General features: G+C 42.0%; 1 protein-coding gene across 3 annotated transcripts in view; it reads right to left on the reverse strand.

Moving 5' to 3' along the window:
- cmip (c-Maf inducing protein) overlaps positions 1-17,925 on the reverse strand; it is a 54,049-nt gene that overhangs the window by 8,614 nt on the left and 27,510 nt on the right. Inside the window, exons 3-15 of one of the 3 annotated variants that reach the window (XM_056386312.1) lie at positions 13,058-13,108; positions 12,219-12,380; positions 10,897-10,938; positions 10,417-10,479; positions 10,231-10,311; positions 8,921-9,024; positions 8,534-8,638; positions 6,562-7,011; positions 4,697-4,762; positions 957-983; positions 803-851; positions 564-671; positions 313-429 (exon numbers count right to left, since the gene is read on the reverse strand). In XM_056386312.1, coding sequence (XP_056242287.1) covers positions 313-429; positions 564-671; positions 803-851; positions 957-983; positions 4,697-4,762; positions 6,562-7,011; positions 8,534-8,638; positions 8,921-9,024; positions 10,231-10,311; positions 10,417-10,479; positions 10,897-10,938; positions 12,219-12,380; positions 13,058-13,108 — 1,425 coding nt within the window. Of the gene's footprint in view, positions 1-312; positions 430-563; positions 672-802; positions 852-956; positions 984-4,696; positions 4,763-5,279; positions 5,346-6,561; positions 7,012-8,533; positions 8,639-8,920; positions 9,025-10,230; positions 10,312-10,416; positions 10,480-10,896; positions 10,939-12,218; positions 12,381-13,057; positions 13,109-15,576; positions 15,628-17,925 lie in introns of all 3 variants that reach the window. The other 2 variants (XM_056386311.1, XM_056386310.1) reach the window with 2 other exon arrangements.

A 17,925-nucleotide genomic window follows, 5' to 3' on the forward strand; every position in this document is an offset into this window, starting at 1 on the left:
ATGGGAAATGTAGGGTCCAACATTTTTGTGGCTCGACTCATACCAGACACACATACTCTGGCCTCTGCTGCTGTGATTTTGACCAGTTCTTTAAAATTGTTCCCTATTTTCTGACATAAACCAAACTTCTGTCACTGCTTCAAAAATATGCTAGTGAACAGACTTTAGTCTGTAAGTAATGATAATAATGAACTTCACATGTGAGAAAACATGGGAACTATGATGGATGAACTAAACTACCACATTTAATGCACCAAGAGAAATGATCAGGAATAAGAGAAAACGTTAATATTTTTATAAACATGGACAAACCTCCACCATGGTCTGGTTTCCACGCAGGGCCAGCAGCATGCAGGGCCCCAGCTTGTTCTCAGCCAGAGAGAGGAGGAACTTCTTGGTCTTATAGCACGAGCCCATCAGGATGTGAACCTGCAGGGGAGGAAGAGGAGGGGAGGGACCAGGGTTTAGCAACCACAACCACACATTAATGCTTCAGGCTGATTGCGTTTGTGTGTGTGTGTGTGTGTGTGTGTGTACGTGTGTGTGTGTCTTTATACACTCACCATACTGGCAAACAGCTCTCCGTCGTCATCACAGGCCACACCTCCGGGACTGTAGAGCTGGAACCAGCCGTCTTTACCTGAGCGCACACTGAGGAGGCAGGAATGGACCTGGAAGACACACACAGATGATGTTTCTGTTGATCAATCTCAGGACATTCAGACAGTTTTTTTTTTTTTTTTTTTTTAAAAGCTCTGGAGCTGCTGAAAACAGTGGTAAACATGCACAAACACACACTCACCTCCTGCCTTGGGTCCTCCGCAAACCTTTGAATAACATATTTCAGTTCCCTGTTTAGACGGAGAAACATTGAGGCACTGATGTCAGGTTGTTTTTCAAACTGGAAAATCTAACAAAGTCTGTGAAGAACAGATGATGACGTGCAAGATACTTACTTTGTGAATTTGGCGTGTGCGAGGGCCCTGAGAGGGAAGACAGAGAGAGGTGTGAGTGAGATGTTTCCTCAGACTTCATGTTTACAGTGAATGGAAGCATTTCTGGAGGTTCAGTTCTACGTGCTTGGCTGATGTTAAGCTGATGACACGGCAGCACAATGTTACTTTTCAGTGGTGGATACTGTCAACAAGTTTCAGAGGGAGTGCAGAGCTCATTATCGACCCTTCAGCGCGTGCACACAAGACGTCAGCACGTGAACTTCCAGGGATTGTTTGTTACTCAAGATGACACATTAATGATCCCTGAGGAGAAGCATCACAATCATGTTTCAGCGGCAGCAGTAAGAGTTGTCAGCTGTGGTGATACTGGATGTAAGTCAATGGACAAAATGATTAATAATCCATTTAATTCAATCATTTCCTTCTTATGTCCTTTTCTGTATCAGCTTGTTCCGACACTATGGAGCGTGTGTGGTGTGTGAATCGTTTCTATGGTTGTACGAAATAATAAATCAAAACTGAACACTGAAAACTTATCCTGTGATCCTGCTAGGACCTTCAGCTCACAGTGAGGCGTCTTTACTATGGTCCACATCTGTGGAACAGCCCCGCTGAAGGGCGGCAGGAAGTGTGGATATTTTGAAAAGCAAACTCAACTTTTTAGTCTGGCTTTTAATGAAGTCTATCTATTTATCTTTCTATTTATTAGAAAATATATAAATATATATATAAATATATATTTAACCTGTTTTACTGGTTCATACTTTTATTCTATGATTCTTTTCCTTTTAATACTCTACTTTTATTTCTGGTTATTTATTTTATTTCTACTTTTAATTCTGGTTTTACTCACTTCCAAACATTTCCTCCCTTTTAGCAACATCTTTATTTGATTTTTAATATCCTACCTTAAGTTTCTGGTTTGACTCACTTTAACACACGTCCTCTGTTTAAGTATTTTATCATTTTAACTTAATGACTCTATCATTATCTTTGCTTTGCAGTCTTCAGTGTTTCCTCAGCGACAATTTCTGAGACTCGTGACAGCGTTTCCTCACTTCCTGTTATTATTGTCTTATTTTAATTGTAACCTGTGACTTAATCCGACATCAGTTTACACAAAATTCAGCTTCATAAACTGCGTTTGTGATAAAGAAAAGGACGAGGACGGTTAGAAGGAGAAGTTCAATTTGAAGATTTATGCTGTGTGTGAGCTTCTACATGTAGGAAGGTGAAATATACACATCCAGCTTCATGGCATTATGTTTTCTTAAAAATATAAATTCAGTTTATTAATTAAAGGAATATTTTGATCATTTGTGGGAAAAAAGCTTATTGCTGTCTTGCTGAGAGTTGGATAAGAAGACACAGTCTGACATGCAACCCCTGCAAAATGGCAAAACCATTCTTCTATTGCATTAAGCGGATGAGATATAATGTGTTAATCAGTGTTCTGCATGTGTGTGCATGAAGTTATCTGAGCGTGTGATGTGACGTGACTCATTATATCTTCAGCGTCAGGGTGCTGGGGAGTATTGTTGCTTTTCCTAATGATGCCGGAAGACATCGACAAGGCAACAGTGGCGCAGGTGAGCAACAGGTGTGTCCCAGCGTCGGTACAAATAACAAGCCGTCAACCAGTCCACGCTAATGAAGCTCCGCGTCAAGCCAGCCAATTATAAATCAGGCCTGCGGCTGCTTGTAGCCAATTACAGTAGGCTCTCTGGGGGCAGAAAGGCCGCCCCTTCAGTTCTTGACCCCCGGGGAAGTGTGATGAGGTCTCACCTACGTCAGCAGCTGGGCCCCATTAGGACCCTGCTAGAAACTTACGTCTCCAGAGACAGTGATACGAAAGAGTGGAGGAAAAAGAGAAAGGTGGGAGATGGAAGGGAATGGGGGAGCGAGGGGGTTGTGGGTAGCACTGTGGTTATAGCTTCTCTGGTGTTTTTAGACTGGGACCAAAAACTGCTGTGTTCTGCTTTTACACTGCCAGGAGGCACAAAGACTCCTCACTACTACAGCTACTGCTGGTTTACTGCTGTTACAGCTTAAACAGGGTCACTCACAGAGCAGGGTAGCTGAATAAAGGTTTATCATTAAGAGTAATCCCTGGAAACTGATGCCATCCTGTGTATGTGTGCGTGGTGGCCTATAAGGGTCATCCTTAGTTCACCTTTTTGTTATGTTGGGTTCATAGGTCGGAGCTGACCTAGGGGCTATTGTGAGGTTTTAAAAAGAAAGATGGAAGGCAAGAGGTGAGATCCACTCAGGGAGTTTGCAGGAGACCCAGGACTTTTTTTCTTCAGTGCACTGACAGCGGTTTGCTTCGCCCGGAAAGGAGGACTAATCAACGGAGGAAGAGGAAGTTCCCTTTTTAACTCTGAGGTGGATCACGTGTCGGATCACTGCTGAGTTTTGGGCTGATTTGACTGATGTTGTGTTTCTGTTTGAAGTGACTCTGCATTCTGAATCTTAGCGTTCGCCTCGTTCAAGGACTGTGACAATCCAGAACTCTGATGACTTGAAACTGTTTCTGTGTACGTTTGTTTTCTGACGCAGAGGACATTGAAATAGATGCTAAACCAGCAGCATTCTGACAGACATCCTTATTTTCTTTGTTGTCTTTTGTGTCGACACAATTAAAAAAAAACAACACACACATCAATAATAATTTAAAAGGTGAATCATATTTCTCCTGCGATTTATTTAGTTAATAGTCATTATTAATGTAGCTGATTGTTACACAGCTTCAACAGCTACTACTGCAACTTCTTCCAACAGCAGAGTCATGACACACTTGACATTTCAAGCTACCAAATGAAGAAAAAAAAAAAGCGTCTCATTCTGTCTCTTTTGTGTATTTTCTTTCATGTTTCTCAGATAACTACAGTGAGTGTGAGCTGAGTGTGTGTTTGGTTCTGAGCGCTCCAAAACACAGGTGACCTACACCAAATACTGAGCCTCACCGCATCCTGTGTTGACACAAACGGAGAAATGAAGCTGTTGCTGCTGCTGCTTTCACTACAGAGCCTGTGCAGCTCAGAGACAATACTGCATCTTCACAGCAAAGTTAAAAGACCAGCTGAGGCCTCGAACCCAGGCAGGCAGGCCTGACCATGGGGGGGGGGGGGGGCGGGGTTTCACAAGTCAGGTTCTTTTTTATCAAGGATGGAAAGAAAGAAAGAAAGAAAGAAGTCAATGCTATTTCACTTTTCACTTTGGTGGAAGTACATTTACTCAGGTACAGTTTTGAGGTATCTGTACTTGCGGGAGTATTTATATGTCATGTCTAATCCACTTCATTTCAGAGGGAAATACAAAAATACAATTACCTTGTACAATATGATAAATAGAAGGCAATTATGACGTCGGCAGCCAGAGGACGACGAGTCAATCATCAAAGATCTGAAGCTTTTTTTGCTCATTTTAAGTATCTTGAATAAGAGATTAGTAGATTCATTGCTGTTGTTGTTGAGGGGTCGCTGCAGCAGATCACCATCCGCACATTTTGATTTGGCAGAGGTTTTTAGACCAGATGCATTTCCTGACAGAATGCTTTGGGGGAGCCGGGGATCGAACCGCAGACCTAGGAATGAGCGTCCAACCTGCTCCACCAGGGCAGCCCCCTTAGATTACTCTGTTTAATTAATGAAATTCAGCCCTACCTACAGTGTAAGTGTGAGCTGACGTGTGTTTGTGTGTGTGTGTGTGTGTGTGTGTGTGTGTGTGTGAATACTCACTCTTTAGGAAAGGGGATGGGCTGCAGTAGGCTGGCCAGAGCAGGTCTCCAGTCATCATAGTCTGACCTGACGGAGGCAGACAGTGGCGAAAAGAAAGAGAGAGAAAACAGAGATGGAGAGAGTCAGTGGAACGACGCACAGAGGAGGATGTAATCTGGATGAGTGTGACCGCAGGACAAAGAGACGGAGGAGCGGCTGAAACATGAGCTGCACCGAGATGACGCAAACCTGCAGCGTGGATTCAACAGGAGCTGGAGCGTCACATTACTCTGAGTTAAGTAACACTGGCTTTGTTACAAACACACAGACACTGTCGCTTTTTTAGGCCATCCTGTTTGGTTAATGTACCTACACCCTGACACACACCCTGACACACACGCGCACACACGCACGCACACACACACACAATGTCACCTTTGCAAATTAGGACACTTCCTGGGTTCTTGATTTGAAATGTGTGTAGGTTTAACGCACTTTCATCAAGACACAGACATTTGTTAAAAAGTTACATAAAATCACAATCAGTACGAAATTTCAGTTCATTTTCAGTGTGACTTGTACGTGTGTGTGTGTGAATACTCACTCTTTAGGAAAGGGGATGGGCTGCAGTAGGCTGGCCAGAGCAGGTCTCCAGTCATCATAGTCTGACCTGACGGAGGCAGACAGTGGCGAAAAGAAAGAGAGAGAAAACAGAGATGGAGAGAGTCAGTGGAACGACGCACAGAGGAGGATGTAATCTGGATGAGTGTGACCGCAGGACAAAGAGACGGAGGAGCGGCTGAAACATGAGCTGCACCGAGATGACGCAAACCTGCAGCGTGGATTCAACAGGAGCTGGAGCGTCACATTACTCTGAGTTAAGTAACACTGGCTTTGTTACAAACACACAGACACTGTCGCTTTTTTAGGCCATCCTGTTTGGTTAATGTACCTACACCCTGACACACACCCTGACACACACCCTGACACACACCCTGACACACACCCTGACACACACCCTGACACACACCCTGACACACACCCTGACACACACCCTGACACACACCCTGACACACACGCACACACACACACACACACACACACACACACACAATGTCACCTTTGCAAATTAGGACACTTCCTGGGTTCTTGATTTGAAATGTGTGTAGGTTTAACGCACTTTCATCAAGACACAGACATTTGTTAAAAAGTTACATAAAATCACAATCAGTACGAAATTTCAGTTCATTTTCAGTGTGACTTGTACGTGTGTGTGTGTGCGTGTGTGTGTGTGTGTGCGCCTTATGCGTAGGTGACTACTGACAGAACAGGCTATGGTTCAAATACATGTGAGCAGCTGAAATCATGAAAAAGTCAATATGCAGCAACTGCGTCTCTTTTACTTCTTTACTGTAGGTAAAAGAGGCCGGAGAACGTACAGCTGAGAATCTTCCTGTGTCGGGGAGGTGAGCCGACTTCACTGTGAGATGCGCACATGCTCATGATGGGGGAAGAAAACAAACCAGAACGACTGAGAGCTCATGTTGTTGTTTTCGTACATTTAACTGCAACAAAACACAAAAGTAATGGATGGAAGATGTTGAATTTCTGGAGGAAATCATGTCCCTGTTCTTAGAGCGATCAGGTCACAGCTGGGGATTTGAAGAAGGTGGTGGACGGCAAGACAAGACAGCTCACACTCTTTAAGTGTGTGTTTATGGCTGTTTTATGAATACTGCAAAGTTTGGCAGCGAGTGTTGCTGTCATTCCCATGATCCTCTGCAGCTTCTTGACACTGATACTGATCTCGTCTGACTCTGGGAAAACAAGTTTATCCAAAACGTTGGACTGTTCCTTTAATACTCAGTGACAGTGTGTGAACTCACAGCATCTTGAGGATGAGAGCGAAGCAGCCCAGCACCCGGTCCGCCTGCGCCGGCAGCTGGATGGACAGGGTGTTGACGGCCGGGCTGACCAGCAGACAGTCGATGAGGTTGGGTTCGCTGTCGCCCCCTGACGGCCCGCCCTTCCGCCTGGTGTTGGCCGAGTTGTTTCGCTCCAGCTCCACCAGGATCTCGCTGGAATTGACGACGGATGGAGGAGGGGAGAGGGGCAGGGAAGGTGTCGGGGAGGAGATGGGGATGGACGGAGTCGGGTTTAGTGGGGCGGGGGGAAGCGGCTGAGGAGGACTGGGGCTGGTGGAGAGGGGCAGGAGGGTGGCAGGAGGTGGCGTAGGAGGCTCGGGGCGCAGCAGGCGCAGTGGCATCGGGGGTTTGCGGTCGTTCTGTTGCTGGCAACCGTTTCTGATCTCCTTCAGGCTGGGGGAGTTGTCCCGACTGCAAGAAGGGAGAGGGGGAGAGGTGACCGGACCGCATACTCAAAGCAGACATTTAGTATCAAAGCACAGCAGTAATGTCAATTAAAATATAATAGGAGGCCTAAAAATAACAAAGTGTGAGGACAGAGGGGAAAGAAAAGAGGTGCGGGCCAGGAGAGATGCTACCAGAGCGATGGCTCCTCTGTGTGCTGGAGTTTTGGAAAAATTAGCTAAGAAGTTTTCCTCTCTGGGGTGAAGGAAGCTAACGAGTTGATGCTAATGAGTAGCCTTTGCTACACATATGGAGTCAACAAAAAGCCCCCTATGGAACACACTAGAAAAAGAAACATGTCAATTTTAAGAGAAAGTAATGGAATGAGTTAGAAAGCAAAAAGATGGAAAACTGCTTTTTCTGTGAAATGTTTTTTTTTCCCCCATGAGATGTAGAGGAATGAAAACAATCAAATATTTCACATTTAACAAGTTAAACTGTTTTTAGAGTCCCCACAGGACATCATTTTCTACATCACATCAGCTGTTTGGATGCAGTGTGGGTACTTTGTTGTTATTATTAGTTTTACTGTTGTTTGTTTTTGTCATTATTTTTTTGTTCCCTCTTGTTTTGGATTTTAATAACCTTATTGTTTTGCAGTATGATGTATAGTTCACCTTGGTAGTGGTTAATAAATGAACAAATAAATAAATAAATAAATAAATAAATAAATGTAAATCTTTTGACAAAAATGAAATTCCAGATGTTGTACAAAGAGTTCACCTTTTGCGTTTTTACTGTTTCACAAGGATCCATTCAGAGTCGCTCCCAGACACTTTCCATTCACATGCATTGAAAATAATTTTGCTATATTTGCTAAATGTGGAGATTATATCTGTTAAAAGCAGCTGCTGCGTATTGTCACTGCACCAGATGAGGCGAGACAAAAACCCTGACCAGGTCTGATGTGTAACTTCAGGGTGTCCTTCTTAATAAACATAATCACATTATATATTTAATGTATTTCTGTTTATTGACTGAATGTGATATATTTGCCTGTGTGTTTGTCTTGCATTGTGGATGTCGGGACACGGCCAATCAGTTACGAGCTGTAACTGGCATCATGTGGTCTGACAGTCATGATCCGCTTTCCCGGTAACATCTGCAAACTGTTTGTACTGTTTCCTTCAAGATGTGGGAAATTACTGATTGTGTGTTTGTCTAATCGATGAAAAAAAAAAAAAAAAAATGGACAGAGGCAAACAAAAGAAGGAGCACAACAGCTGAATAAACAGGTTTGGGTGCGTGGAACGAATCGAGCTCAAAAACAATGGCTGCTGTGGCGAAGCTTCTCTCTCACGCCTCAGATGTGTCCAGCATTAACATATCCAGGCAACATTTATTCATAATGATGTGCACTCATAGCCACTTTATATACCAGCAGTCTCCTGCTGTCGGCCTTCAGGTCTCAGACAAACCAGATGTCTGGACATGAGCGGGAAGGTAAGAGGACAAACTGAGGGAGTGTGTGTGTGTGTGTGTAACTGACCTGTTGATGAACTCCTCATAACAGGAATAAATGGCGGCGAGGCACACTGCCACCAGGTTTGGCAGGACACGTGGGTGAGGGCACTGCCCTGTCGGCCCGTGCATGCTGCAACACACACACACACACACAGGTACAGGTTAGATCGCACAGTCGCAGTCGTTTACTGAGGGTTCAGTGTCTGTCACTGCACGCACTCAGCTATGTACACCTCATGCGTTTCATGTTGCGTGCATGTTGCAGAGGTTGTTCAGCCCCTGAGTGGAACAAAGTTTAGGTAAGAACCTGGTACAGTGTTCGTTAAATACGTAGAAACAAAGTACCAGCAGTCACGTCTAAATCTAATCACACAGGGCCTTTCCAGTTTTCATACACGTCACCCTCTCTCACCTGTGGACAAACTTTTTGACGACCTCCATCCCGGCGTTCAGCTCATTGAGAGCCAGGATGTACTCCTGAGTGAAGAGACGCAGTCGAGGGCACTTCCCAAAATCCTGCCACAGACACACAAAACAAAACTGTATAAACCAAACCAACGAGCACAAGAGAGAAGAGGATTTTGAGGATTTCTTTCAGAGATGTTGAGGTTTTTCCACTGCTATTTGGTTTATTTAGCGGTAATGTATCTGTATTATCCATATTCGTATTGCAAGCACACTTACTATCTAAAATGGCTGTACAGGAGCCAAGCTGTACTTGTTTGTAATCTACTTTGCACTGACGCTTTCACACAAATGAAGATCCTGACAGATAAATGAAGTTATTTTGAGTTTGAGTTGAGTAATAACAACAACTTCAAGATTTGGATCTTAAAAATGAAGATGTTAAAAATGTTATACTGTGTGAGCTCTAATATCTTCTCTTTCCTTTACAAAGAGACGAGGCGTAATTAACCTTTTATTCTGCTTATGTTGAATGGTACACATTAATGTAGCTTATGGAAAAATGACTGAGAAAACATTAAGTGAAATATTTTATTATCATATCATCATATATTTCATATTGAAGTACTGTATGAGCACCAGGCCCTTGCAATTAAGCAGAAAAGGGAAAGATCAGATGTTTATAAAGTGTAATGAAGAAAGAAATAATTATTTTGTCTTTAATTTCATGCTTTTTTTTTTTACAAGATACTTGAAATTAGAGACGACATGAGAAGGAAGTTGTATTTCCTCGGCCACTTCGCCAAGAAAGAATGAAAAACTTGTGATTTCATTACTGATTTTGCCCTTTGATCCGCTGGCAGCTCCCTTATCAATAATCACTTTATGATTCATTTCTGGGTAGGACATGGCGCATACTTGTTTTATATTGTTAGTTTTATTTTAATGTTTAGGAGCAAGAACTTCGAGAATAGAAAAGATATCACAGCTCACACAGTAAAACATGAACCTGACAACAGCAACTAAAAAAGTAGTTTGTTGTCTGTTGGAATGTATGACAGGTTGGGGACACACACACACACACACACACACACACACACACACCCCACTGCATTAATCCAGCCCTGTCTGATGAGCATCACAGCATCCAGTCGCTCTTCAGGATTTTAAGGTTTTAGATCAAGATTCATCAGACACACTGATGTATTTCTTCTTCTACTACATTTGAACATAAACTGCCACAAACATGATGCTGCAAACAGACATCAGCCGGACCCCTGAGGACCCAGGGCGGCCCCTGAGCGGAGCCTTTCTCACCATGTTATGTTTGAGGATTCTCTGGACCACGGGAGTGAACACTTCAATCACGACCATTGAACGCGGTCGCTCCCGACAGTGCTGCAACACACAGGAACAAACATCAGCACAGAGACCTTTTATATACATACAGATATTTAAATTCACCACACATGTTCAGCTCACGACCCCAGCACATGATCTTACCTTACAGAAGAACTCACACAGGTCAGGTGGCGGGTGGTTGTTTTCCAGCAGAGGAGCAATGGCCTTAACAAACACACACACACACACACACACACACACACACACACACAACACACACACACACACACACACAAACACAGATGAATATTTCCACATCCTATCTGTTATTTACCCTGGCTAGGAGCCAGCAGTATAGATCTGGGCTGTCAGGTGAAGGAGCCTTGTAAAAACAGCCCACAGGTGAAGTACACCTGCATCACAGCCTCTGTTCTGCACTGACACTGACATATGAGCATCGACTGCATCAATCAAAACCACAGAACCACACAAGATACACAACCTGATGGAGAAGAGGAGGGGAATCTATATTTCTCTTCAGTTTAAAGATCAAAACAACAAGAGGCCGGACTCCAGGGCGTTAATCATTAACTTCAGCCTGACATCAAATCAGTTTGTAGTAACAGTGAACTTCATACTCACCACAATGATGTTCTCATGATCCTGAGTGCTTAGATTAGAGTTCTAAGAGAAAGAAGAAGAAGAAGAAGAAGAAGAAAAAAAAACTGTTTAGATATCTTAGTATTTCCGAAAATGTCAAACTGTTCCTTTAATGGTTTTGGTGACTTCCTGACCTTTCTTCCAGCACTGCACTAGAAACTTACTGAAGATCTAAAAATAACAATGCAGTCAGTGTGTTGACTGTAAAAACTTTTGATGCAGCCTCTGGGGTCTTATTGTTACACTGTGTGTGTGCTGTGTTTTTTCCCCTTAAGAATATTTCAGTGTTGCAGAGCTTCTATTTATGCAAAGATATAAACAATGCACTTTAAAAAATGATCCATGACAAGTAAAATCCCTGCATTTCAAAGGTTTTGAGGTGAAGCTAAGTTGAACTATTTTATAAACTGTTTGTGCATCATATATACAACACTATATTTATACAGAAGTGTAAAGTAGCATGAAATCTAAATATTTAAGTGAACTTTAAATGTCTGAAGCTCCAAATTTTTCAATATTAAATGAATAAAAAAATTATCATGAAACAAATAAACCTGCACAAATTTGTAAAAAGAAATTTAATTAATAAATTAATAATTAATAAAATTGTAATATATAATTGTGAAATAATTTAGGATATTAGAAAAAGCTCTTGTTTCAACGTTCTTATCATATGAACCATTTCACTGAAACGGATTTATTGTTTATTTCACGACATACATTTCTTCTTTTCTTTAACAGAATCATAAAGACATTCTTTCCTGATGACACTTTATTTCATGTCACATTTCTATTTCATGTCTCTTTCACTGACAGTGGTGTTGAAACCCATCACTGCCTCCAGAAAATAAAAATAAAAATTGATAAATTTCCAAAAATCTATAATGAAAACATTAAGCACTAGGAATCATTTTTGCTAAAACATTTCAACATTGAAGGAGAAATGAACCAACTCCAACAAATTAATCATTAAATGTCTTTTAATATATTTATTTCTAACAGTTTGGCCTCCGTACTTTACTTACTTAGAATCATGAGCTACTAGCCTCAGAATTTTACGTATTCAAGTATTTTACTTAAATAAATATAATTATTTATTTTCCACCACTGAAGATTAGTTTTTTTGTGATTGTTAAATCACAAATGTGAAGAAATTGAAAGTAGAATATTGGGATTACGTTCACATTAGTGTACACAATAATAACAGGCTGGAGGAAATGGTAAGGGCTAGGAGAAGGTCCTCATGAGTCAGATATGCGTGTGTGTGTGTGTGTGTGTGTGTGTGTGCGTGTGTGTGTGTGTACCTCAGCCAGCAGGGTGGAGATGATGTGCAGCGGGGCCTGATGGATGGACTCGTCCTGCAGCGGTGAGGTCAGAGCCATGTCCACCAGCGCTCTGATCTCCTTCAGCACCACGTCCCAGCGGCTCGGGTTGTTCAGGACCTTACGGTACTTGTAGATCTTTTTCTGCGGGACACACAGATTCAGTTTGCCCCGCGGTCACTACCCATATCTTTATCTTCTGCAGCTGCTGCCTGTGATGTTCTGTGAAACCAGCGCTCCTTCATATCATCATTTCTCATATGCTTGTTAGGTTGGCATGGAAACTTTTCATTCAACGTGGTGCCGTGAAAACACAAACAGGAAATGTTTGTGTTGAATCAGAGCTGTGTAAAGTAAAGCGCCTATCATGACAACTATTTATGTGACAGCTTTTCATTACTACTTAGAAACAGTGCTGAGTTTGGGGGAAATTAAACATAGGGGGAAAATATTTTTGTTAAATCACAGGAAGTGACTGTGAGCTCTGAACCACTGCAGGAATACATCTTTGCGTGGCTTTATTTAGCTCGGTGAGTGCAGCACGACTCAGGTAATGTCAGCTGCGAGAAGTTTTAGTAATACAACAAAAATCTATTTCTTTTGTGTCAATGTCGTCAAGTTGCAATAAACTTCAAAGTATGGGGTACGCTTCATAAAGTCTAAAGAATAAGGGACAATGATCCTGAAATATACAGTAGAAAAAGTATGTGCGTGCGTGTGTTTATCTCTGGGGGGGGAGGGGGTTAAAGGCCTCAGCACGATTGTTTGATAGAGCTGATGAAACAAACCAATTAATAGTTAAAGACAGACTGAAACCTCACCTTCCACTGCAGGGAGTGAAACCACTGGTCTCTCAAGTAGCTGTTTGCAGCCTGTAGAAATGCACACCCACACACACACCCACCGCCATACACACACACACACACACACACCACACACACACACACACACACACACACACACACACACACACACACACACACACACACACACACACACACACACACACACACACACACACACACACACACACACACACACACACAGGTTTGTTAAATGGTGATTTCACATATATATAGAAAGACATTTGTTTGCTTGTATTCACAGTCAGCTATTAACTGATGGTTGTAAAGTCTCGGGGCTAAATCTGAAACTCACAAAACACAGCCCCTCCCTCTGACTATGTCCTGTCACTCACAGACACTGATAATATAAACAGCCGTATGAGTCTCTGCTGTGAAGGTTTAACATCAGTAATATAATAAAAGCAAATGAGTCTTTCAGCTGCTCGTCGAAGGGCCGAGCGTCCTCTTCCCCTCAGCTCTGTTTTGTTGTCTTTTGGCTCATTCTGTTTTTACAGGCTGAAACTTCACTGTTTGACTCTTTACACTCTCATCAACATCATTTTAGAACAAGTCTCTAGGAAAAACTAAGAAAATTAGAAATAGGGCTGCATGATATGGAAAATAAATCAGTGTGATTACTTTGGCAGATATTGTGATTGTGATTTCAGTTGAAATGGTCATTTTTAAATTTCATTTTCATATAAAAAAGTATGAAAATGATTTTGTTGGGTCTTGTACCAAACAAACATGTAAATTTACATGTTACATATTCTTTTAAATCTATTCGATTTGGATATTGCACCTGGCCATATTGCGATCTCGATTATGTTTCGATTAATTGCGCAGCTCTAATTAGAACCATCCTGTCTCAAAAGGAACAAGTCTGTGCGCTTGTTTCCTCTAGACTGGACTACTGTAATTCTTTATCAGGATGTCCCAATAAATCAGTGAAAAGCCTCCAGCTGATTCAAAATGCTGCAGCACGAGTACTGAGGAACTAGGAGAGAGATCATATCTGTGTTAGCTTCACTGCACCGGCTCCCGTAAAATTCAGAACGGAATGCAAATACTTCTCCTCAGACGTACAAAGCCTTTAACGACCAAGCTCCATCGTATCTTAAAGAGCTCATATTTCCCCATTACCCCAACAGAACACTCTGCTAAATGCAGGTCTACTTGTGGTTCCTAGAGTTTCTGAGACTAGAGTGGGAGGCAGAGCCGTCAGCTATCAGGCTGCTCTCCTGTGGAACCAGCTCCCGGTCCGGGTCCAGGAGGCAGACTCCCTCTCTACATTTAAGATCAGGCTTCAAACTGTGCTCTTTGATAGGGCTTATAGTGAGAGCTGGATCAGGTGAGTCCCGAACCAGCCCTTAGTTATCCTGCTAAAGTGCTAGACTGCTGGGGGAACTCCCATGATGCATCTGTATCACATTAATGCTTTGTGCCCACTCCCTACTGGAGTTTGTGCTTCTCCTCTCTTATTATTATTAATTGGTGCTGCTATCATTGCTGCTGTTATTATCAATAACACTATTACACCTTCAAGTATCACTATCATTAGTATCATTACAATCACCAGTCTGACAGTGCTTGAGTACAACTCAGCTGCTCCTGGTCTCTCTCTCTTCTCTAACTCGCTCTTCTCCGTCTTTCTCCCTTCAACCATCAGTGTATGAACACACACACAGATACCTGGATGTAACCAGGGCAATATCCAAAATGTAATATTGTGATGCAGTTCAGGTCAAATATCACGATATACCTTTTTCAGGTGTTTTTTAATATTATATAATTATATTATTGGATTTTCTGTTTCAGCTAGAAGCAATACTGCCACTAAACAGCAGTTCAAAGTTTTATTTGCCACACGCCAAGGTTCAATTTACAGTTAGCACAGCTGTGAAGTCAGGGTTGGACTCGGCAGCAGAAGAAAAAAAATTATTATTACGAAAAATATCACATATAGCGGGAAATAGACCCATTGTGATAATGAATATTACTGAATATCGGGCCAAGCCTATTGGAGGCTGGTGTCTTCCAAACTTATCTTTATCATTAGCCAATCATTAATATTAATTTAATATTTGAACTGAGACACAGAGGGGTGGAGCCAAGACGGACAAAAAAGGGTTGAAATTATTAACTGATGTTATTCCAAAATGACCCCTGACCTCTTTGACACCACAGATACAGTACGCTGTAAAGTGAGTGCAGCACGACTCAGGTAATGTCAGCTGCGAGAAGTTTTAGTAATACAACAAAAATCTATTTCTTTTGTGTCAATGTCGTCAAGTTGCAATAAACTTCAAAGTATGGGGTACGCTTCATAAAGTCTAAAGAATAAGGGACAATGATCCTGAAATATACAGTAGAAAAAGTATGTGCGTGCGTGTGTTTATCTCTGGGGGGGGAGGGGGTTAAAGGCCTCAGCACGATTGTTTGATAGAGCTGATGAAACAAACCAATTAATAGTTAAAGACAGACTGAAACCTCACCTTCCACTGCAGGGAGTGAAACCACTGGTCTCTCAAGTAGCTGTTTGCAGCCTGTAGAAATGCACACCCACACACACACCCACCGCCACACACACACACACACACACACACACACACACACACACACACACACACACACACACACACACACACACACACACACACACACAGGTTTGTTAAATGGTGATTTCACATATATATAGAAAGACATTTGCTTGTATTCACAGTCAGCTATTAACTGATGGTTGTAAAGTCTCGGGGCTAAATCTGAAACTCACAAAACACAGCCCCTCCCTCTGACTATGTCCTGTCACTCACAGACACTGATAATATAAACAGCCATATGAGTCTCTGCTGTGAAGGTTTAACATCAGTAATATAATAAAAGCAAATGAGTCTTTCAGCTGCTCGTCGAAGGGCCGAGCGTCCTCTTCCCCTCAGCTCTGTTTTGTTGTCTTTTGGCTCATTCTGTTTTTACAGGCTGAAACTTCACCGTTTGACTCTTTACACTCTCATCAACATCATTTTAGAACAAGTCTCTAGGACAAACTAAGAAAATTAGAAATAGGGCTGCATGATATGGAAAATAAATCAGTGTGATTACTTTGGCAGATATTGTGATTGTGATTTCAGTTGAAATGGTCATTTTTAAATTTCATTTTCATATAAAAAAGTATGAAAATGATTTTGTTGGGTCTTGTACCAAACAAACATGTAAATTTACATGTTACATATTCTTTTAAATCTATTCGATTTGGATATTGCACCTGGCCATATTGCGATCTCGATTATGTTTCGATTAATTGCGCAGCTCTAATTAGAACCATCCTGTCTCAAAAGGAACAAGTCTGTGCGCTTGTTTCCTCTAGACTGGACTACTGTAATTCTTTATCAGGATGTCCCAATAAATCAGTGAAAAGCCTCCAGCTGATTCAAAATGCTGCAGCACGAGTACTGAGGAACTAGGAGAGAGATCATATCTGTGTTAGCTTCACTGCACCGGCTCCCCGTAAAATTCAGAACGGAATGCAAATACTTCTCCTCAGACGTACAAAGCCTTTAACGACCAAGCTCCATCGTATCTTAAAGAGCTCATATTTCCCCATTACCCCAACAGAACACTCTGCTAAATGCAGGTCTACTTGTGGTTCCTAGAGTTTCTGAGACTAGAGTGGGAGGCAGAGCCGTCAGCTATCAGGCTGCTCTCCCGTGGAACCAGCTCCCGGTCCGGGTCCAGGAGGCAGACTCCCTCTCTACATTTAAGATCAGGCTTCAAACTGTGCTCTTTGATAGGGCTTATAGTGAGAGCTGGATCAGGTGAGTCCTGAACCAGCCCTTAGTTATCCTGCTAAAGTGCTAGACTGCTGGGGGAACTCCCATGATGCATCTGTATCACATTACTGCATGTCACTGACTTTGTGCCCACTCCCTACTGGAGTTTGTGCTTCTCCTCTCTTATTATTATTAATTGGTGCTGCTATCATTGCTGCTGTTATTATCAATAACACTATTACACCTTCAAGTATCACTATCATTAGTATCATTACAATCACCAGTCTGACAGTACTTGAGTACAACTCAGCTGCTCCTGGTCTCTCTCTCTCTTCTCTAACTCGCTCGTCTCCGTCTTTCTCCCTTCAACCATCAGTGTATGAACACACACACAGATACCTGGATGTAACCAGGGCAATATCCAAAATGTAATATTGTGATGGAGTTCAGGTCAAATATCACGATATACCTTTTTCAGGTGTTTTTTAATATTATATAATTATATTATTGGATTTTCTGTTTCAGCTAGAAGCAATACTGCCACTAAACAGCAGTTCAAAGTTTTATTTGCCACACGCCAAGGTTCAATTTACAGTTAGCACAGCTGTGAAGTCAGGGTTGGACTCGGCAGCAGAAGAAAAAAAAATTATTATTACGAAAAATATCACATATAGCGGGAAATAAACCCATTGTGATAATGAATATTACTGAATATCCGGCCAAGCCTATTGGAGGCTGGTGTCTTCCAAACTTATCTTTATCATTAGCCAATCATTAATATTAATTTAATATTTGAACTGAGACACAGAGGGGTGGAGCCAAGACGGACAAAAAAGGGTTGAAATTATTAACTGATGTTATTCCAAAATGACCCCTGACCTCTTTGACACCACAGATACAGTACGCTGTAAAGTGAAATGACACCGACTGCAGGGGGAATTTAAAGCAAAGAACCAGGTCCAGAAATAACGCTGCCAGTCTTCCCATCTGCTTCCTGTGTGTTTGCACTTTTTACTGCCTGTGCAGTGTGTGTGTAGAGGATGTTATAGTCATGTGTTGTCTTGTCATTCCAGTATA

Source organism: Seriola aureovittata, chromosome 10, assembly GCF_021018895.1.
Source record: "Seriola aureovittata isolate HTS-2021-v1 ecotype China chromosome 10, ASM2101889v1, whole genome shotgun sequence".
Taxonomy (NCBI): domain Eukaryota; kingdom Metazoa; phylum Chordata; class Actinopteri; order Carangiformes; family Carangidae; genus Seriola; species Seriola aureovittata.